Consider the following 22104-nt stretch of genomic DNA (forward strand, 5'->3'; position numbering starts at 1 on the left):
CTCTTCCCGTCCCCACACCATCTTCCCCATAGCACCAGAATGATTGTCCAGAATCAGGCTGGCTAAACTCAGAGGTAGTCTCTGAGTGCTAAGCCAGGTGGGCCCCCCCAAACTTCATACATGTTCTTATGTTGTCACACCAGATGCTAACATAAGTGTTCCAAGTTCTCCTTTGTCCCCTCCCCTGCTTTTATCAGAAAGCAGAATTAAAGCTCCTCTTGAGCTCTTTCCGTGTGGGAAAGATAATTTATCCTTTGGTTAACACATCATGCAACAAAGATACAGCCTTTTATTGTGTTCAGCTTACATGTTAATGTCTAATGTGGCTGATGTTTTACTGAACGATGATATTCTAAAATAGGGGGTCATGAAGCTGCCTCCTCTATCCAAAACCTGGGCTAGTTCCCATCCCTCACTGCTCTCTGGTCGGCTTTTCCCGCCCGTGGCTTCTCTCCCACTCACCACCACAGTATAAATTGCTGCCTTAATGAGTTCTTATGTTCCCACATCAAAGGATCAGGGACAAAAAAATTACATCATAGGAGCTAGATGAGGTTTTTATTATCTCTGCTTTGTTATTACTGACCTGGTTTTGTCTTGCAATAAACCCCATGTCATGCCTCTCCAAACCTTTTCTACTCATAGGAAGACTGCACCCCGCTCGGAGCAACCCAGGGAGACAGCTGTGACAGCAAGCAGGTGTTCCCAAGTGAGGGGTGAGGGGGGAGGGAAGCAAGTGCCCCTGGCTGTTAACATAAGTCTCACTTAACAAGAGCCCAGGAAGAGATATAGAGGGCAGGTGCTTGGGGGCATCTTCCTTCCTCCTCTCTCCTGTACAAGCTGTGCTCCCACCACAAGGCAGAGTGTCTGCAGAGAGGAAGGGTGCTACCTCCCTCCACCCTCTTGAGTCCTCTCCCAAGCAGTGGTTGTAACGAGTCACACACAGGGGCCATTCATTTCTCACCACCTCCTGCTTCCCAGTCCTTGAAGAACAGCCAGAGATGCAGGAATGATTAATATCCTAGCCCAGTTCCCAGAGGAGTCCTACCCATATGGAAGCATCCTTCCGAAAGCCAGAGTGCAGGGGAGAGGAGAGCAGCAGAAGAGTTCTGACACTCTCTGGCAGGTACATGGGCTGCTGGAAGGAAAAGATGGTGGAGCTTAGGTGAGCATCCAGGAGATGCAGTCTTTGGGCTGTAGGAATGGTGCCGACATCTTGGGAGGTGGCCACACAGGGCGGGTAGGGGAAGGGCTCTTCAGAAGGTGGTGGTCCTGGTGAGGGGGATGCGCTTGCGGCTGGGCTCTGGTTGCAGGGGTTCCTGCTGGCAGGGGAGCGGGGGGCACATCCACCCTGCCCCACCTCTGCTCTTGAGAGCAGTGGCATAGTAGTCCAGGGGCTCCTCCTCAGCACCGCCAGTACCTTCCAGGAGGCAGCAGCGCAGGCAGAGAACCCGCTGGAAGGATCGGCGGAAGTTGTCGGAGAGGAAACCATAGAGTACGGGGTTGGCGCAGCTGTTGGCATAGCTGAGGATGAGGGACACGTGGTTGATGGTGGCATCAAGGCTGGTCACAAAGAGGTTCAGCAGCTGCACTACGTAGAAAGGCATCCAGCAGAGCACAAAGACGGCCACGACCATCAGCACCAGCCTGGTGATTTTCTTCTCCGAGCGCCTGCGCTGCTGCCAGCCAGCGCGCAGGGCCACGGCCCGCATCTTGCCCACGATGAGCAGATAGCACAGGCCGATGGCCAGCACCGGCAGCAGGAAGCCCAGCAGGAAAGTGTAGACCACGAAGACTGCCGACCAGGCCGGGTGTGGCCAGTGCAGGTTGCAGGCCACGGCCTGGCCGCCGCGAGCCGGTCTGGTGTCTGCGAAAATGGCGATGGGGAGAGTGACCAGCAGGGACGCTAGCCACACGCCCAAGTTGATGAGCTTGGCCACGCTGGGCCGCCGGTAGGTAGCGGCGCGCAGAGGGTGCACCACCGCCACGTAGCGGTCCACGCTGAGCACGGTGAGACAGAAGACGCTGGTGAACATGTTGAGGCCGTCGACGCTCAGCACCGTGCGGCACAGCACTGAGCCGAAAGGCCAGTGGCGCAGGGCGGCCGACGAGGCCACGAAGGGCACGCTCAGCATGAAGAGCTCGTCGGCGACGGCCAGGTTGAGCAGGTAGATGTTGGTAGCCGTCTTCATCTTGGCGTAGCGAAGGATCACGAAGATGACCAGGGCGTTGCCCACCAGCCCCACCAGGCACACCAGAGCGTAAATACACTGGATGGCGACCATGCCCGCCGCCCCCGCATCCCCGCACCCCGCCACCGCCTCCTCCTCCTCCGCAGGAGCGCTGCTGGCATTGGCTGCGGGTGGCCAGGCCGTCTCCAGCCCTTCTTCGCCCCCGGGGGGCAGCGTCGAGGGGGCGTTCATGCCCAGGGGTGCCGGCGCCGGGCGGCCGGGCGCGGCGGAGCTGGCGCTGCGAGAGAGAGCGCGGGCGCCGGACCCGGGGCGGGGGCTGGCGCGCAGACTCGCGGCTCTTCCCGGCTCCGCTGAAGAGCTGCAGGCACCGCGGAGCGCCGGCCAATCCCCGCACCCCGCGCCCTGCCGCTGCGGGGGCCCGCCTGGCTCGCACCGCTGTGGCCAGCGCCCCTAGGCACCCCAGCTCCTGGGCGCCTGGCCTCACACAGCCCTGGAGTCCTCTCCGGCCAGGCTCCGTTTTCCCACCTTCGCAGCCCCTTCCCTGCTGCCTACTCTGCCCCAGGTTCCCGGGTATCCAGTCCGGCTCCAGGGCCAACAGTAATCCCCGCCCCGTACGGCCCTCTCGGGGTCCCCCGCCTGGCCTCTTTCCTTCACACCTCTATTCAGATTCCGTCTTCCCCAGCAGCCCTTTGAGGTTCAATTCCCTGCTTTGGTACAGGGGGTCTGCAGCGGCGGGACTGGGGGTCCTGGAGTCCTCCCTTTGGGTAAAGATGTGCCCGGAATTGGTCAGGGACCACCTGGAACCTCGGAGCCACTTGCCTTGCACTTGACATCCCCTCACCCTGCCCTTTAATCCTCGCGACGACCCATCCTGGCCCATGGCTGGGTCCATTTGACAGAGGCGGAACCTGAGGCTTCCACTGGCCTCTTGGTGAATTTCAGGTCTGTCAGGATGTTTGCCCCACCGCTCACCATTCCTTTCCCTGCTCCCCAACTCACCCCGGACAACTGCAGATGCCGGACCTTTTAACTTCTGTCTCCGAGCAGTTGAGGTGGGGTGGGCACAAGGAATGGAGACGGACAGGTGGAGGCAGAGATGCCACCAAAGAAGGCCAAACCTGTGCTAGCTCCCTCAGGAACTGGCAGAAGCTACGGGAGCCGGACATCTTGGAAACTTCACCCTGTGACTGCGTCTCCATCCCTGGCCTCTGAAATGTGCCTGGGGAGGACTGCGGTTGAGAGGTCGGGAAAGAAAGTGGTTCCGGCCTGGAATTCCCCTTCTCCAGCTAAACTCTAGAGACAGTGAGTTCACTCACCCCTGGGCTGGACACCCAGGAGCAGCCGCCAGCTCCAGCCCTAGTCCCTCTAGCTGGCACAGGGCGCAGCAACGTTCCTGAACTGGGGATCGGCCTGGGAAAGTTATTCTTAAAGTAGCGCTGACTTTTAGGAGGCTGGCTGTCTTTGGCCCCATCTCTGTGGGATGGTGGCCCCCTTTAGTCCCCAGCACAGCCCAGAAGGGCTTTTGGTGGGTCTAGAATTGGCTACCTGGGGGATGGGGCCTCAGCTTTCCGCTGGGTAGCTGGGACAGTGATGGAGAGGAGGGAGTCGGGATGCAACTGGAGGAGGCCTTTCCAAGGCTGCGGGGGTGGGGGAGCTGCCGATTGCTGTTTGTCCAGGCGTGGGATGGGAGCATGGGCTGATCAGCGACAGTGCAGCTCCATGGTTGACCTCAACCACTGTCCCCGTTCTCTGTCACTCAAATAGATGTATTGGGAGGATTTGGTCTAGCACTCCTCCACTCTGTAGGTTGGTCTGTCCTTTCCTCTTTGTCCCTAAGAGAGAGACTCTTCGCATCTTTGTCCTTAAGAGAGAGACCCTTCCCTCAGAAAGAGGAAGGAGATGGCACCTTTGTCATTCTACTTGGCAACATCCTTTGGTGGAAGGGAACAAGGGCAACCTCAGATTTGGGAGGGAAGAGGAGTTTAGGGGCTTTTCCCTTTAACCCTGGTCTTGGGAAAACCCTTATGTGGCTCCTCTGCAGGTAGCCTTTCCAGGGCTTAGTGTGGAAGTGCTGGGGGTATCTTGTCCTCCTGGTCTCCTCTCTTCTGCTGTCTTCTCGGCCCATTGAACACTTGGCCCCTTCCCTTTCCTGAGAAAGTACTTCTTCTTGTCCTGCCTCATGTCTGAGCCCCTGGAATCCTTCCCATGTCTACTTTAGGTTTTTCTCCTAATGCTTCCTGATTCTGCCCTCCTCTCCCCATACACCTGTGTATACCTCCAAGCATAGTAAGCTAGCATCTAAGAAGAGAAGCATGCACAACGGTCCCCAGGGTTATTAGCCCTATGTGGCAAAAAACTAGTGCTTCCAGGAACTCACTTCACTGTGCTGTAGGCCCCCTCTGCAGCATGAGGGCCTCAACCTCAATACAGAGTTTTCCAGTACACGCTGCCTGCTGGCATTACCTGAAAGCCTCACACATGCATGCCTGGGCCCTGTCTTCAGAGACTGTAACTGAATTATCTGGAGTGGCGTCCAGGCATCCATATATTTTGAAGGCTCCCTGGTACTTCTAAAGTGCACAGATGCAACAGTAGATGGAGAGACAGAGAGGCAACAGCTTGGGGACCAGCTACGATGTACAGGGATTACTGTGCATTCAGGAAGGCTAGCGGAAGAGGTCAGGAGAAATGTCAGGAAGGCCAAAAAGAGAGGCCCCTGCTCACAGGAGTGGGAAGCTGGAGACTGCTGAGGGGCAACCTGGGAGCCCTCGGACAGGAAAAGGCTGGGGCAGCTGGGTGTTCATAGCTGTTCTCTCTCAGGACACTAAAGAAGCACCGGAACAGGAAAGAAGCCACTACCTTTCTCCCCCAGGAGAGGAGACCTAGAGGAACTTTCACGCTGAGTTAAAACACGGGAAAACAAAGTCTGTTTGTGAGATGCTTTTCAGCACACCCATCCCGTCCTTTTGCCCAGTACACACGGGGGCCTGTTCCTTGTCTGTTGATGAAATTCCAGCATCAGGCCCAAGTGGCTTCCCTGTACATTGTGAGAGTGGCATGGAGCCAAAGATAGACTGAGTCTAAGGGACTTTCTCCTCCAAGTGCTGAAAGCATGGCCCGCAGGCCTAACTGATTCCTGTGGAGCTTCCAGCCCAGTGATGAGACAGTGAATCAGGGGACTCTCAGCCCCTCCTGAAGCCAGAAGCAGCAGCTCCTTTGTTAGAGATGTGAATAACTCGCATCCCATCTCCATACTTCAAAAGTGCTGCTCAAGCTTGGAGGTACCTGCAACCTCAAGCAACCTTCAGAACCTCTGGCCCACAGGTCAGACAGACACAGCTTTCCCTGCAAGTCACAGTGCACCAAGAGAAGTCTTGGCTCTCAGCAGCAATGATAGCAGGTCCTGAAAGCCACTTCTATCGCCTGCTGTTGTGGAAAATAATCTGAAGTGCTCTCAGCAGCCCAGAGTGGCTTTGACCAGTTCTGCCACTGAGCATATTAAAAGCATGATTTACCCATGGCTAAGTGCAGGACATTGTCTGAAGTCGCCTGTGTGGAACAGGAAAGTGTCTTCAGATTCCCACCTGAACTGCAGGGACACCCTAGATATTGCAATGATAGAGCCCTCAGCTCTACCCCACAAACTCAACTGTTACACCAGATATAAAGGTGAGGGCTTTCTTAAGATTTCATCAAATGATTTCCTTTAAAGAAATTGAACCCACAGTCACATGAGATAAAAGAAAAGTCAGCCAGAGAAAGGCACAGGACTGGGATAGGTCACACTGGTCCAATGCTTACAAAGTATCCAAATGAGGTCACTCTGCTGTCACTGGCTGGAGGACAGGGGCTGCAGCACATTGGGGTAACTATGAGCAGCACCTCTGTTCTTTGGTAGTTGTTTTCAGACTGTCTTAGCAACCTGGCTTCATGGCTGTGCATATAAAGAGAATGAGATGTAAGATGGAAAGCAAGGATTTCAATTCTGAGCCATCTACTTACTGGGGTGTGAGCGTGGGTGGGGCCCTTGGAGCAATGCTTCTCAAAATGTGACCCCAGACTGGCAGCATCAGCCTCTCCTGTTAGGAATCCACATCCTGGCGCCCGCCCAGACTTGCTGGATGGCAAATGCAGAGGGCAGGGCCCAGTTGTCTGTGAGTTAACCTGCCCTCCAGGGACGCGATGACTCTGGAGTCTGAGAACCACTGGCTGAGCCCTTCCGGGCCTTGCTTCCTTATCTGGCCACTTCCCAGGGTAGTGAATGAGGATCAGGCAAGAGAATTTTCCATGAATGTGTTCTGAAATCTCTAAACCATGGCCACGTGGGCTATGGGGCACTCACAATGTGGTGAGTTCGAAGTCAGGTGCTGTGTCAGATGCACATGGTGCATCTGACTTATGATGAACAAAAGAATGTAAAATATCTCAATACTTCCTATATTTCTTACATGTCGAGATGACAATATTTTGAAAATAGAGATAAAGCATATTATGAAATGAATTTTACTTGTTTCTCTCTCTCTTTTTTTTTCCTGTGGCTACTTAAAATTTTAAGTTCCATTCGCACCACACATTCTATTTCTACTGCATTATAGACCTACAGCATATGGCTATTCCCATAGCAGTGCTGCCCAGGGTGATAAATGATGCCACTAACAAGATGGCCCTGTGCTGTCAATACAGGAGCCGCTAGACCCCTGTGGCTCTTTGAATTTAAGTAAGTTGAAATTAAAAATTTAAATGGGCTTTCTTAGCATATTAACTGTATTTCAAGTGCTCAGTGGTCATGTGAGGCTGCGGCTGCCAAGCTGGGCAGTGCAAACCTGAAATGCTTTCATCACAATGGAAAGTGGAATCTTTGAGGTTAAGGGTAGAACCTTTAAAGCCTGGAGTTCCACCGTGGCTCTTGTAGTCTCAGCCATGGTTGCATACCTTCCAAGCTCCACTGTCTCTTCTTCCTTGTGGACCAATCCCCGATTTTGTTTAAGATTGCACTTTAAATGTACCTGTGTGCTCACATCGGTTTCCTCTCCGGGACCTCAGATCACTTCAGGGGTGGGCACGTGGCCCAACCATGACTGATGAGACATGCAGAGAAATTTGCAAAGACAGCTTCTAGGAGAGGTTGGGCTCTTGCAGCCACCCTGTGACTATGAGGTGAGAAGCTTGTCCAGTGTGATAACCAAGCCACTGAAGATGACAGGGAAGACAGCAGAATGGAACCAGGCTACTTGATCATAGTGAGAGCTGACAAGGCAGCCAACCTGAACTTCTTGCTGCATAAAACAATTAACGTTAGTGTTTTGTTGCATTTTCTATTACTTGCAGCCTAAAATATTCTTACCACTGTCCTTGGGCAAATTACTGACCTCTTTAACCCTTGATTTTCTCATCTCTGAGAGATGAACACAAGAGTTTGTATTTCATTGAATGAGATAAGGTAATGATAAGAATAGCAAGCATTTGTGCTGCACTTACTATGTGCTCAACTCTGTTCAAAACAGTTTATTCATTTAACATACATAACATGCTTAGCCTAGGATCCTGAACCTTTTACATTCTCAAACTTAACCTTATAATCATTGTGATTGCAGGAATGAGGCTATTAATTCAGACCTTCTGTTCCTAGGCATTTTACTAACAGGGAAAGCAACCTTTCGCTCCTCCCACCACCCCACAAGGAAAATTACAGGGGCATTTGGAAACATTTTTGAAACCCAAATGCTCTCATAATTGAATGACACAGGAATCAATACTTAGAAAACCGCCTTTTCAGTGTTCAGAGTATAATGCATAGTTTAAAAAATACACTCAATACAAGTTCTTGCAAATCTACATGGAAGCTAAACGAGCTCATTATAAGAATGGTTCTAAATGGATTAGAAACTTCTCAGTTTAGAAATGGATTTTTGTTTTGTTAGTACACCATGCTCTCTACCTGTTATTTCCTGCATAGTTTGAGTCACTCACTAAATAGTCAATTTCTTAACGCTTTGTCAAGGACTATGAAGGGCTGAAGATTTATTTGAGAATGAACCAGGTAGCCTCCCACAATTTCATGGATGCTGGCAAAAGACAGGACACTCCTCGGTTAGAGACCTAGGGCTTCATTACTTAGGGCCCAGCAGTCAGTGTGGGCACCATTTCCCCTTACCCCTCTTCCCACTCCCACAGCTCAAGGTACGGGGGTGGGTCCACGTGGACACTGCACAGCACTGAGGAATCCAGCATTTAAGAAGTCTTAATCTTACAAGGGGCTAATAGCAAACTTTCCCAACCCTTATCCCAGAGAAAAATACCGTCTTTATCACCCTGATCTGAATACTAATCTTCTGCTGCAGAAGCAGACAGTATCTCCGTTTCCTGAGGTTCTTGCTGGACAAACATCTTTGAAAGGATAGTTCAGAGGAGATGCTGTCAGTCTCAGCTCACAAGATGTGCAGAAATGGAGAGGCCATGGAGAATTGTCTCCCAACACTGGGAAACCACCCGGTCTCACTCACCTCTACCATGCTTTTTTAGCGTACCCTATTTTTTTCCTCAGCAGAGCTGCTTGCTATATTTGCATTTGGCTCTGAGCTGACCCCAACCTCAAGTGTCACCTCTTGGTCTTCCACTACTTTCTGAATAAATTATATTCAGTGTTCCAAGTTCAGATTACCAAGGAAGGGAATCTGATTGATCCAGCTTGGGTCCAGTATCCAGGCCTGGTTCAATTAGTGTCACCAGGGGTCAGTGTCATTTAACACACTTTGCCAACCCTCTGTGGGTGGGCAGGAGTGGGTAGAGTCCTGTAGGGTAAGGACAGGAAGACAGCCTCAGTAAAGGCTCGTTTAACAAGCATGGATTGCATAACTGGTTTCATCATTGTTAGTAGCAGTAGTCCTTTTATAAATCTCATAAATCACTTATACTGAAAAAAGTCATCAAGCATGATTCAAATAACTTCAACAGAAGTCACCCTAATAAATTCATTTAATTATAAACATCTATATATTCTGAATATTCAGTGAAGCAGATTATGCCAACCAGCTGAGTGTATCCAGAGTGATGCTTGACAGCTCCTTTTATTGCTAATGGCTCACAGGATTTATGCCCTTTAGGCAGTGCCAGAATCATTAGTACTATCACTGAAATACGCTGTTGATGTAAATTCTACTCAGAAAAATGGAACAGCAATTGCAACACCAGCAGTTCGAGAAAGGGCAGCCCAGTGAAGAAAGATCAATGGGAGAAAGGCTTGTTCCTTTCTCCCATTTTCTAGAAATTCGTGACTTTCTAGAAAACGAAGCCTGTCTCAATAGTGCCTCCAAGGACCTGAAGCTTCTCCCAGTGCTGTTTTGAATGGGAATGGAGGAGTCGGAACTGGCCATCCAGGACTGTCTACATGGCCTCTCTCTCTTCTCATCTTCTTCCAAGAAATCCCTCCAGTTTTTCAATCTTGACCTCAGAAAAAAGAGGTTCTGATCTTGTGAATTGATGCTGCATGTTGAATGAGTTTTCATCCTGCATGATACTGCATGGATTTATTTGCATTTTAATTATTCTTTTATACAAAAGAGCCATAGAAAAGAAAAGCCTGACCCAAGTTTTGTCAAGATAAAGAAGAGGATGGGAAGTGGGCAACTGCGAGAGCTTGGTTAGAGCCAGCCTGTAGTTTAGTATTTAATGTGGAAGTTTGGGGGTGTGGGAAGCGGGACCTATTTCCTTTGCTCTTGAGGTTATGTTGAGCCATCTGGCTCCCTGCCCTGCAGTTCCCATAACTGAAGAGTTATATATCCAATAACCCCTGCCCACTAGTGAACCTCTTCCTCAGCTCTGGGACTGATTGTCCTCAAGCCGAGTACACACTGAGCACTGGGCCTGCCTTCTTCCTAACATAGGTGAGGACCGACTTCTTGCTTTGTTCTTTAACTTGAATCCCCACCCCACACCCCTGACATGTGGCTTTTCTCTCTCTCCTGCCGTGCTGCTCCTGGGCTGGCAACTTGGCTCCCTGTAGATTTCTGCCTTGGAGAAAAACTCCTTGGAGATTTCTGCCTTGTAATCCCACTGGCTTTCTAGGGCTGGAGTCCTTGGCTACCTGTACATTTATTCATTAATTCATTCATCCATCTAGGTTTTTGTAAGCTCCAGACATTGGATAAAGCATTTTGAGGGACAGGTGAAAACAAAATCCTGTTTTTTACTCTTGAAAACTCAGTCTGCTGTGGGAAGAGAGAAAGGCAGGTAAACAAAGAGCTTTCCCAATGCAATGACAGCTAGACCTGAGCCTGGTCAGTGACTCAGGGAGCAAGGAAGATGAACCTCCTTCAGCTTGGGGCCTGGAACAGACTTATGATGGGAGAGAATTCGGATAATTACTCAACCTTCTCCTCTAGATCAGAGAAGGTGGGCAGGACGGAACCATGTGCATGGGTGGATGGGGGACAATCTAAGGACTCATTTTTTTTTTTTTTTTCTGTGAGGCTGGAGCAGAGGGCCCCTTGCCTTTGCTTCTCTTGACCTCCCCACTCCTGCCTGTTCTGGCCTCCAGTAGTCTCACTTGGCAATAAGAGTTGGATTCTGGGTGGGTGCCTGGATGGGAGAATCTTTGACTGTTGACACTGTTCAAGCAGTTCAATATGACTGGAAAAGTGTGAATGGAGCTATGTTCAGAGTAAAAGAAGGTGTGTTTAAGGTTTACATGTACGCGCTCTCTGTAAACCCCTTGGAAGCTTGGCTCCAGGATGGTGAGGGGTTGGCAATCAAAGACCGAATCTGGAGTAGCTCTGGGAGATGTGTTTTCACAGCATTAGATGCAATTACACGAGCAGGTTTCAACTCTTCTGTTTTAGTAACAAAATTCATGCTAAAAATAAATATTTGCTGAGTGACTGATTTGACACTCACCTTGCAGAGGCCCAAGAATGGCCCAAGTGTTGTTCTTTTAGGCCTCTGTTTCTCAAATTGTGATCCTTAGACCAGGAACCTCAGCATTCTCTTGAGTCTGCCTAGAAATGCACATTCTGGGCCCTACCCTCCATGCTCTGAATTATATACTCTTGGGGCACAGGAATCTGCATCTAGCAAGCCTTCCAGAGGATTCTGCTCGTGCTCCAGTTTGAGAACCAGTGCTCCTGACTTCGGTTGGCAGTTGGTGTCTGTCTGAAGAGGGTCTCCACTGCCCCCAGGCATGTTCCTTCTCTCACTGCTGCCCCCTGGGATGGAAACTTGACATCCCCTCTTTCCCTTCCTACTGGCACCAACAGTACCAGAGCTAACCCCACAATCTCCATGCCCACATTTCTTTGACATCCACCTGTCACGGTCTTTGGAGGATTCAAGTGAAGTTCTTTGTCTTTTATGGGACAGAGATGTTTTCTAAAGTCATAGTAACATTCTCGGTCAATATAATATAAAATGACTGGGAATTTCACTTTTAAAAATAGGTATATCAAAGGGAAAAATAGTAACTGTTCTGGTGGAGAGACCTGGTGAGCAGCACCTTAAATCAAGTGATGGAAGCTGAAATCAGCAACACTGGGACAAACCTGCATCACGTAATAGTGGATGCGATGCCCTGACAGGAGCAGCAGTCCTGTTTGCAGCATCACTGCCCCAGATGCATGCCTGAATCCATTCCTTAGGATACAGAGGGCAAACCCAAGCTGAGGAATGTTCTACTAAACAAATGACCTCTACTCTTCAAAAACATGCGGGTCAAGGAACAGGTGCTGAGGAGAGGGAGAGGGTCTAGGAAAGCCCTTGCTGGAACAATTGGCAGCATTCCAACGTGGCCTGTGGATTTCGTAGTGGTACTGTTCAACGTGAAATTTCCTGATTCTCGTAAGATTCTCCCTGGGGCCTGATAGCTTAAAGGGATGAGTAACTCTTCCCTTCTCAGGCCCAGTCCCAAGGTGCAAGGCCACTTGCACCAGCAACCTGCGCCAGCAAGACATCAGAAGCAGGAAGTGAGCCTGCCAGAAAACACATAACCCTGAAGATGGAGAAAGAGGCCATCCGGGTACAAGGTAGCAATTACATCAGACTAGGACACTTCCTGTTTAAAGGAGACTATAAAACCTTTGTCCTGTCCTCACATGGGGCTGACGCCATTTTAGGCCTCAGCTCGCGTGCATCCAAGCACTTATTCAAACAGCATGTTGCTCCACACTGCCTTGTATTGTCTGTTGGTGTGCTCTATGGATTCAAACTGATACAAGAACCTTACAATTTTGATTATGTAAGAGAATGTCCTTGTTCTTAAGAAAAGCCAACTGAAATATTTAGAGAGTAAGTTTGCAGGATGTCTACAACTTACTCTCAAGTGTTTTAGACAGAAGGAGAATCACATAATGGAAAATGTAAACAAGTGAATATGAGAAAGGAGTATATGAAAGTCTTTGAACTATTGTTATTACTTTTCTGTGGAAATTTACTTTTCAAAAGTGTGTATAGACATATAGGAAGAATATTTTAGTTACTAACATAGTTATTTTTTAGTAGTGAGATGATGGATGGTATTTCTTTTAAAAAGATCTGCTTTTCCCCCAAATATTCTGTAACAAGCATGAACTATACTTGAAATCAGAACAGAAAAAAAAAAATGAAATGATAAAGACAATTGTTTCTTTTCATACAGACTTCAATGTAGCACATGAAACTGAGATCTGAGAGACCAAGATAGATGCCCTTTATCAACTAAGGTGGACTTTAAGGTTAAGGAAACAGAAAAGTTACTTATGGGTGGAGCAACTCCTTAAATTCCTAGAGCTACAAGAAAAGCACAGGCTTGCTCAACTCCCTAACAATAGGAGCTCTCAGGCAAATTCCTACCTCTGATTTACAACCCAGACCACCACAACTCTGATTGGACAGAGGACCTTAGAAACATTCTTTTCTGATAAGCAACTGAAGAAGTCAAATCAGTTCCAGCAGCTTACAGAGACTGTGCACACATTGTGTTTGTCTCTTACAGTTCACTTTTTGATGGAAAGAGCCACATTCCGCCTTATTTTTATGCTGAAACCATGCCTCAAAGTGAGCACGGAATGCATGTTAATACACTTGTGCCCATTGTGTGTGTGCTCACCTCCCACTCCACATGTATAGCTTTTCCCCATAACCCGCTGAATATATGTAACTCTATTCTGTGATATAGGCCTGTGAGACAAAAATCCAGTCCGCCCTTTGCCTCTTCAAAGAGAGAGAACGAATGGCATATGCTGGAGACAGTCTCTTCCTGGTTTGCAAAGTTAGATTGCCAATGTAACTGAAATAAGTCCATGAACGAGGCACAAGGCTAGTCAATCTGCCAAGACACCAATTCACAACAGAGAAGGAGATTGAATCCTAGGGCCCCAATCTAGAAGATGGGAAGGAAACTTAAATCCATCTCCCCAAGAGTAAGATTCTCTCCGGGGCCTGAAAGCTTAAGGAGATTAATAAGTCCTCCTTTCTCAGGCCCAGTCCCAAGGTGCAAGGCCATTTGTGTCGGCAGCGTGCGTCAACAAGTTAGCAGAAGCAGGAAGAGAGCTGGCGGGAAGACACCGAGAGACAGGTACCCCTGAAGATCGAGAAAGAGGCCATCCGGGTACAACGTAGCAATTACGTCAGACTAGGACACTTCCTGTTTAAAGGAGACTATGAAACCTTTGCCCCGTCCTCACTTGGGGCTGATGCCATTTTAGGCCTCAGGCTGCCTGTACCCAGGTGCTCATTAAAACAGCGTGTTTCTCCATACCGCCTCATATTGTCTGTTGGTGTGCTCTCAGGGTTCAAACTGATACAAGAACCTTACACCAAAGAGTTTGATATTAGAGATGTTAATGGTTTTGGAGTGGGCTGAAGTGTGGAGATGGTTGGTTGGTTGAAAAGTGCAGGGTGAAGTCATGGGATGGGGAGATGGTGAAACTGTTTCTCATGCTGATTCTGTTCCTCTATGGGGGTCTTCAAACTGGTGGGTGTTTAGTAGGAATTTGGGATCTGGAAAACACCCTAGGCAGTTCTTAAACAAAAGCCTTATGGTTCTAACATCAAAAATCCTGTTCATAGGAACAATAGGGATGCCAGGGGTCAGTATCAGTGCTGCATGACTTTCAGTTACAAGGAAGTGGGTCAAGGTGCAGGGTGATTAATGCTTAATTATAACTATTTCTGTCCAGAATTCTTGCTAACCCTGTGAGGATGGCTTCACCAATAAAACATTCCTTTCTACTATTTATCCATCCTAGTGGTCTTTTGAATGACAAAAGAAAGGCTGAGAAAGATGGAGTAGGGGCCTGCAGTCCCCCACCCCTCACCCCTCATTCACTTGCTGGTGCTCCTTTCAGCTCCCTTCAGCTCCTTTCAGCTCCTTTCAGCCTCCTTCAGCCTCCATCGCTGGAGATAGACGTCCATGAGCCTTCTGCATTTTCTCTTCTTTCTGCTGACTAAAGGGTATCATGTTTTGCTATTTTTTCTTCCATACTTGCTCTTCTAAGGTGTTAGAAATGCTTAGAGCCAGAAACACACACAAGAAACAACTGTGAAAGTTGATCATACAAATTGGGTCATTCTTATCATATCCAAGTAAAACCGCCAAAAAGCCAGGAGAGAAAAGTGCTCAGGATGCATAACATTGCTCCAAGAATGTAATTTTCTGCAAGCCTGGTGGCTGTAACCTGAAACCAGTTTTATCTAATAGCTGCTAAAATGACCTGCTGCAACTCTACGACCAATTATACCCATGCCATTACTTACCAATCAAAAGTTGCCATCTCACTGGAACTGTACTAGTGCGAATGAACTTTCTTCAAGAGCAATACATAACACTTCTCTTTGTTATAAAACCTCCAACCATCTCTTTGTTCTTTGGACACACTGAAGACCATCCAATATGTGATCTTGCAATTCTTTCTTCCCAAATAAAATGCTAAATTTAGAGATTCATCTCTACGTTTTAATTCTTTGGCACAACCAAATAGGACAAAGCCATGCATTTAACTTGTTCAACTGTTGATGAGATCATTGCTGCCTTTGCCCCCCTTATTCTTGAAAGCTCTAATTTTTTTCAGACCCCAGTCTTCTGATAACATGAACAGACAGGGAGAGTCTTGAGTGATTATAAGAATATAATCCCGTTGAACAATCAACCTGTTTTACAGACGATTGCCCTGCAGCTTGTGTGGAATGCAGTTGTCTTATTGCATGGAACCAGCTCTTGGTAGATCTCAGCAGCTTATAGAGAAACCCGAGTGAACTTTCCTCATGACCATGCTAGTGTCTCCATCCTGGGATGAGCCACAGCTTCATCACCATAACATGCAACCTATGTGCTGGTGTGATGACTCGCTGTGTCTGTACCACTGGGGCCCCTGCTCCACATACCATGATGCATCCTTTCTTCTCTCCATCTCCCCATGAAGCCCTCCTGTCACTTTCCCTCGGAGAGATATTGCTTTGGAGAATACTCCCAACAGGATCCTTACTTGTGCCAAGTAATAAAACTTGATCAAACCTACGCTCTCAAGGAGATTCATTTCTTACTTGCCAAGCAAACGAACCTGGGTTTTTTTTGGGGGGTAACAATAGTGTCTAATCCACATGTACAATTAGCATGTTCCAGTAGAGTTACACCATCAAAAAGATAGTCTTTCTTCTGTCCCATAGAGTGCTTTCTCCTCTGTCCTGCCATGGGTGAGGCTGTCTGGACTTAAGGGAGGCACTAAATTCCCATTGCTTTGCTTTGCCTGCCTCACTGAGCAACTCTGAGGTATTACGGAGATGCCTATCTTTCCTGGTAATGTTAACATTGTTACAATGTGCAGATCTGGACAATATTTTGGAGAGGCCAAATACACAAGATAATGGCTGTTATTTTAAAGCTCTTCCTCCTCTGCAAATACCAGTTACTAAGATAATGCAGAGGGCCTCACTGTAATGGGCATGGCTTTGGATGTATAAACAGTGCAATATACCAGAGTCTCTTGATTAGCTTGAAGTTCTGTGGGCTGAAATCAGGACCTTAGATCTCTGCCAGGGGTGGTAAATGTGCTCACTTTTCCTTCCAAACAATGGGTGATGAACCTGAAGGAAATGCCTCCAGAAAAGCTTACACCCTGTCCATGTCTTAAAGGGCCACAGTGGAGGCCCTCCCAGTCCACATTTGACTTCTCCCATGTATACTTTTTTTTGAAATACGTTTATGACTTATTTGCCAGTTGTTAGAAATAACACAACTGTTAGAAATAACATAATTTCTTAAAAAATATCTGTTTGTGTTAAATTTCCAGAACTCTGTGACCGTGTGTAACTCTCAGTAACGATAGTTACAAAACACACTCTATTTTCCGAGATCTTTTTGTTATGACAGACTTGGTGTCTAAAACCCTGCTTGGCCCATAGTGTACTGGAAGGGGTTCCTGATCCAGACCGTAAGAGAGGGTTCCTGGATCTCATGCAAGAAAGAATTCAAGGCAAATCAATAGAGTAAAGTAAAAGCAAGTGTATTAGGAGAGTAAAGGAATAAAGAATGCCTACTCCATAAGCAGAACAGCCCTGAGGGCTTCTGGTTGGCTGTTTTTATGGTTATTTCTCAACTATATGCTAAACAAGGGGTGGATTATTCATGAGTTTCCTGGGAAAGGGTTGGGCAATTCCCAGAACTAAGGGTTCCTTCCTTTTTTAGACTGTATGGGGTAACTTTCAGACATTGCCGTGGCATCTGTAAACTGTCATGGCACTGGTGGGAATGTCTTTTAGCATGCGAACGCAGTATAATTAGCATATAACGAGCAGTGAGGACAATCAAAGGTCATTTTCATCACCATCTTGGTTTTGGTGGGATTTGGCTGGCTTCTTTACCGCATGCTGTTTTATCAACGAGGGCTTTGTGACCTGTTTTATGTGTCATCCTCCTGTTTCACCCCATGGCTACAAATGCCTTAACCTCCTGGGAAAACAGCTCAGTAGGCCTCAGTCTTATTTTACCCAGCCCCTATTCAAGATGGAGTTGGTCTGGTTCGAATGCCTCTGACAACAGCCCATCTGTTCAAGAAATAACTGTTTAATTAAATAAATCCCTGCATGTGTAACTGACTCCTGTGGGTTGTTTTTAGGCCTCATTCCCTTTCGCAGAACTGGGGTTCTAGGATTCCACGGAGTAGCAGAGACTCTGCAGCCTTCTGGGGAAATGCGCTGTTTCCGCAGGTACTTCCCTCAGCCCCATACGGCATCAGGACATTCTCCAGGTGCTCCTGGGTAGGAGCGTGCCGTGAGGGCTGTGGATTGAGTAGATGTGGGCTGTGGGACTGCGGGAACCTGTCTCTGAGCATCTGATTATGTGACTGCCATGGTGTGGGTGGGAGGGAGAAGCTTTAGAGTAGTGTTTTACTGCAAGTAAAGTCTAGTGTTTTTTACTGCAAGATATAACAATCCTCTTTTTAAAAAAATGTAATTTATTGAAATAAGCCTCCCTCAGAAATCCAACATGAAATGGCAGGTATTTTCTCATCTGTCACAGGCATCTCTTGGCTGCCCATGTTCAGGCCTTGGGCAATGTGTCTTTCTGCATATTTCAATAAAGCTTAATTTTGTGCTTTTTCTCTTGAATCTGACAACCAAGACACTAAGTTTTGCCAAAATAACCTGTGCTTATGAATTGCAGGAGTTTTAAAAAGATACAGGCAATTTGTCAAGAACCCTTGAACAGCATAAAGCTCTTTTACCCGAGTCAGCATTGCCTCAGCCAAATCCCTGCATGGAATGACTGTCTACAGCCAGCCCCTGGCACCGACTGTCGCTGGTGGCACTTAGGCAACAAGGCTCTGCAGCACAGGGCTGTTTCCTCCGCGCAGGCTGCCTCTGTTCACAGGAGAAAGCAGGCTCCAGACTGCAGCTGCTGCATCCTGTCCCAGAAGGTCTTGCTGGGCATTTGCACTGACAGCCACTGAGTGGCACTCATGGCGTGGTGCTTGGCTCCAGAGCTCCCCACGGCTCTGGGGGTGCCTTTGGATGTTACTAGGGTAGATGGGGGAGCCAACTTGCAGGTATCATGACCCTTCAGACCAAGGAGAGCCACCTTCCCAGAGAGACTCCCCAGCTCCCTGCAATGACTGACATGAATCCACAGCAGGTCCTTTTCTCTTGTCTCCCAGAGAGACTCACTCTGGAGGTCATTCATGCTGTCGTCATGCGGTGGGGCTCATCCTGGCTCAGCTCTGCTCCCCTTCCCCACCCTCTTCCCTTACTCTCCAATGAACAAGAATGCTGCCCGGGTTCTGATTCCAGAAACCCAACCCAGAACGCTGCCCTTATAAAGATGAGTCCAGAGCGAAGCCTCCTGCCAGCATGAGTGTTTGTGTGTGTGTGTGTGTGTGTGTGTGTGTGTGTGTGTATGTGTGTGTGTCAAGAACGCAAGGCCAAAGGTGTTCAAGGAACAAGTCACCACCCACTTCCCAAGAAGGGTTGTCAAACTATAGGATACTTGGTTGAATTTAAATTTCAGATAAACAATAAATCATGTTCTAGGATAAATAAGCCCCAAATATTGTGTGAGTCAATAGTTTGGAGCTTACTTATTTTTAATTTATTGCATAAACTAAAAAAACACTTCTGATATAAAATTCAAATTTCACTGGGCATTCTGTGTTTGTATTTGCTAAATCTGACAACTGTAGCACTGTGCTTTTTGAGTCTGTGTCTATTTTCAATTCATGCAGAGCTTAAGAAAGCATTTGCAGCCACTTAGCTTCTCCTCATGAATAATAATTGTAGTACTGGTAGTAATAGTAATACCAGCAATAGTAATAGTAGTAGTGATAATTATAGCAACAGCAGCAGTAGCAACAGTGATAATTATAATAGAAACAGCAGGAGTAGTAATAGTAGTAGCAATAATAGCAACCGCAGTAGTAGTAATAGCAGTAGCAGGCATATTAATAGCAGCAGTGATAGTATTAAGTACTAATAATAGTAGAAGCTAGTATGTATTTAGTGCATCTTATATTTCAGGCAGTGTTCTGAGAGTGTTACACGTATTAACTGATTTGATCTTCCAACTTCTCCCTCCCCCTGTAAGGTGGGGACCATTATGATCCACATTTTGCGGATGACACAATAGAGGTCCTAAGGCCACTCCCTGGCCCGCTCCCTGGCTCTGGGTTTGTGGCAGGTACTACTTGTTTCCCCTCTGGTGCTGGAAGAGGCTCGTTCTGGCCAGGGCAGTGCAGGAGTCTCTAGTACTGATCAGTTAAGGAGGTTTGCATTCTTCTTCCAAGCGCTCTGAAGAATGTTCTCTGTTCCTGCTTTCTGCAAGTCTAGAAAGGTCACAGGTGGCCTGGGCAACCCTCCCAGTCATCTCAGCCTCTGTGAAGGGTCTCTGCCTTGCTCTCCAGTTAGAACTAAAAGAGGGGAGCTGCAGCCGTGTTCCCTTCTGAGAGAAGGGTGGAGAGGGGGTTGTGTTCCCTTCAGAGCCTCCTGAGCACCTGCCCCCAACCCATGTCTCAGCACCTCTCTTAACTTTGCAGTCCAGAGCACAGCTTCTGTTGGTGACTTATTCAAAACCACTCCTGAACAAAGGCAACTATGATAGCAGCTAAGGATGGTTTCACAGCCGAAAGAATGAGAATGTGGGCAAGTGAGTCCAGCTGACCCAGGTCTGATTCCTGGCTGACATTTGCCAGCTGTTATCTTGATCTTACAGCCATAACTTCTCTTCTCTGAGCTATGTTTCCCCTTCAGTAAAATGGGTATGATCTTTAAGGCATCCCCCTCCTTGCAGGGCAGCAATGAGACTGAAATGAGGGGGACGTTTAAGTGGTCAGCAGGGGCCCGCAGAAAGGTCTCGAAAGGAACTTTTCGGTACTGGAAGAGAGAACACTTGGAATGGCCTGCTGTGAGCTGCCGAATTTTTTCAGGCTTTCAGCCAAGGGCAGGCCCCGGTCTGTGCCACTCTGGGAAGCTAACACCCTGATCAATAATTTGCCTCTTTACTGACCTGAAGAACCAGAGGTCAAAGTTAAGAGTACCGTAGCTGCTAGGGAGTGAGAATACTGAGAAGAGGAGTCCAGAGAGGGGATGCATAAACTCTGCTTGCTTCCCTGACCGACCCCTGAGCCACGCAGGCACAAAGCAGGCGCCAGGCACCTAGCTGAGGATCAGGGAGCCGACTGCATTTGCTCTCTTCCCTGAAAAACAGGGTTTCCAGTTTGAGCCCAGCTAAATTATTTTCCAGTTAAAATAAACAAGCAAGCAAATTACCAACCATTAGCATTCTTCTTAGAGGATAATTCACTCCACAGCATTCTGACCAAAATGCCAGAAGACAATACGGAATTACTCAGTACATGAAGCACCAGGAATACAACAACAGAAGAGAGAGGACCCAGACATTGGAATCAGCAGGTGAGGATTTTAAGGTGACTATTGGCTGTATGCTCAATGAATAAAGGAAGACACACTTATAATAAACAAAAAGATGGGCTGGGTGTGGTGGCTCATGCCTGTAATCCCAGCACTTTGGGAGGCCGAGACGGGTGAATCAAGAGGTCATGAGATCGAGACCATCCTGGCTAACATGGTGAAATCCCGTCCCTACTAAAAATACAAAAATTGGCTGGGCATGGTGGCACGCACTTGTAGTCCCAGCTACTCGGGAGGCTGAGTCAGGAGAATCACTTGAACTCAGGAGGCAGGGGTTGCAGTGAGCCGAGATCATGCCACTGCACTCCAGTCTGGGCAACTGAGTGAGACTCCATCTCAATAGTAATAATAATAATAATAATAATAATAAACAAAAAGATGGAAATTCTGAGTGGAGAGAGAGAAATGATTAAAAATGAAAATTGGAGAACTTTAAAAATACAATGTCTGGAGTAAAGTTATTAGAATAATGTCAGGCACTCAACAAATAGGTAGATGTCAAAGCAACATGGAATGGAGGACATACTCAGTTTTATCAGAAAGCAACTACAGCAGAATAGCGTTCTTTTAGCTAAAAATGTTATTCAGACATCATTGATTATGAAGAAGCCTGTCTTTGTGAAACTGAATTCCTCCTGAACTATTTTTGACAGAACTCCCTTTCAGCAATGGGGCCATATTGAGCTGCACTTGAAGCCTGCTGCCTCACTGAATAGTGGGGTCTTGGTGGGGGTAGGTGGAGGGGGGTTGCAATTCATCTAAAAGCTTGTGGGTTTTGTGGCAGCATGGTAGAGAGAAAGAATACAGACTTTGGAAAGAGATGCTCATTCAAATCCCAGGTGTCTTTACCAGCTCTGTGACCCTGGCCCAGACAGGGTGTATATTTGTGCCTATGATTGTATTGTTGCTGTTGTTTGTTTTAGTCTAGAAGGTAGATCTTTTAGAAGCTGTGCTTATACACTTGTTATGAGGATTTAATATGAACATTCATTCTAGTATGAGCCTGGCGTATCATATCACCCCCTCTGTGTCTGTCAAATTTAACACTTTCTGAGATGTCTCATGTCCCTGGGAATTTTGTAGCGAGCCCCTGGCTGAGCTTTAGCTGAGTCTCCGCAGGAACTTAGAAGCTCCACACACAGATTGATGGGAGGAGGGGCCTTTAGGCCTCCATTTGCAGGAACTGCTTTGCTTGGGCACCAAGATCCGCCCAGGATCGGGCAGGAGCCTGCCATGGGCAACCTCAGCTTGAGGGCCACACACCTGAGGCCTGGGGAAAGGGAGCCCAGGAGCAGGTTCTGAAGAGGCCACTTTTAGAATGGGCCCTGTCAGATAAAGGGGAGGGAACTAGCCACACATCACATCTTTGAGGCCCTGGATAATATAGTGTGCCTCAGTGACGCAGGAGGCGAGACTCGATTCCAGAGATAGGTCTCAGATGCCAGACCACATTGAGTTAAGACAGGGATGGAGCGGAAGCAGCTTTCCCTAAGATACATCTACCAGATGTGCCATGTCAGTTTACCAT

At 47.8% G+C, this 22104-nt stretch overlaps 1 protein-coding gene across 1 annotated transcript; it reads right to left on the bottom strand.

Moving 5' to 3' along the window:
• Positions 1-541: 541 nt before the first annotated feature.
• Positions 542-2523, bottom strand: SSTR4 (somatostatin receptor 4). Its single transcript, XM_005568191.5, has one exon. It carries the CDS (start codon positions 2421-2423, stop codon positions 1257-1259), a length of 1167 nt encoding a protein of 388 aa, XP_005568248.3. The 5' UTR covers positions 2424-2523; the 3' UTR covers positions 542-1256.
• Between the last annotated feature and the right edge of the window lie 19581 nt (positions 2524-22104).

The sequence above is a fragment of the Macaca fascicularis genome, chromosome 10 (assembly GCF_037993035.2).
Source record: "Macaca fascicularis isolate 582-1 chromosome 10, T2T-MFA8v1.1".
Lineage (NCBI taxonomy): Eukaryota > Metazoa > Chordata > Mammalia > Primates > Cercopithecidae > Macaca > Macaca fascicularis.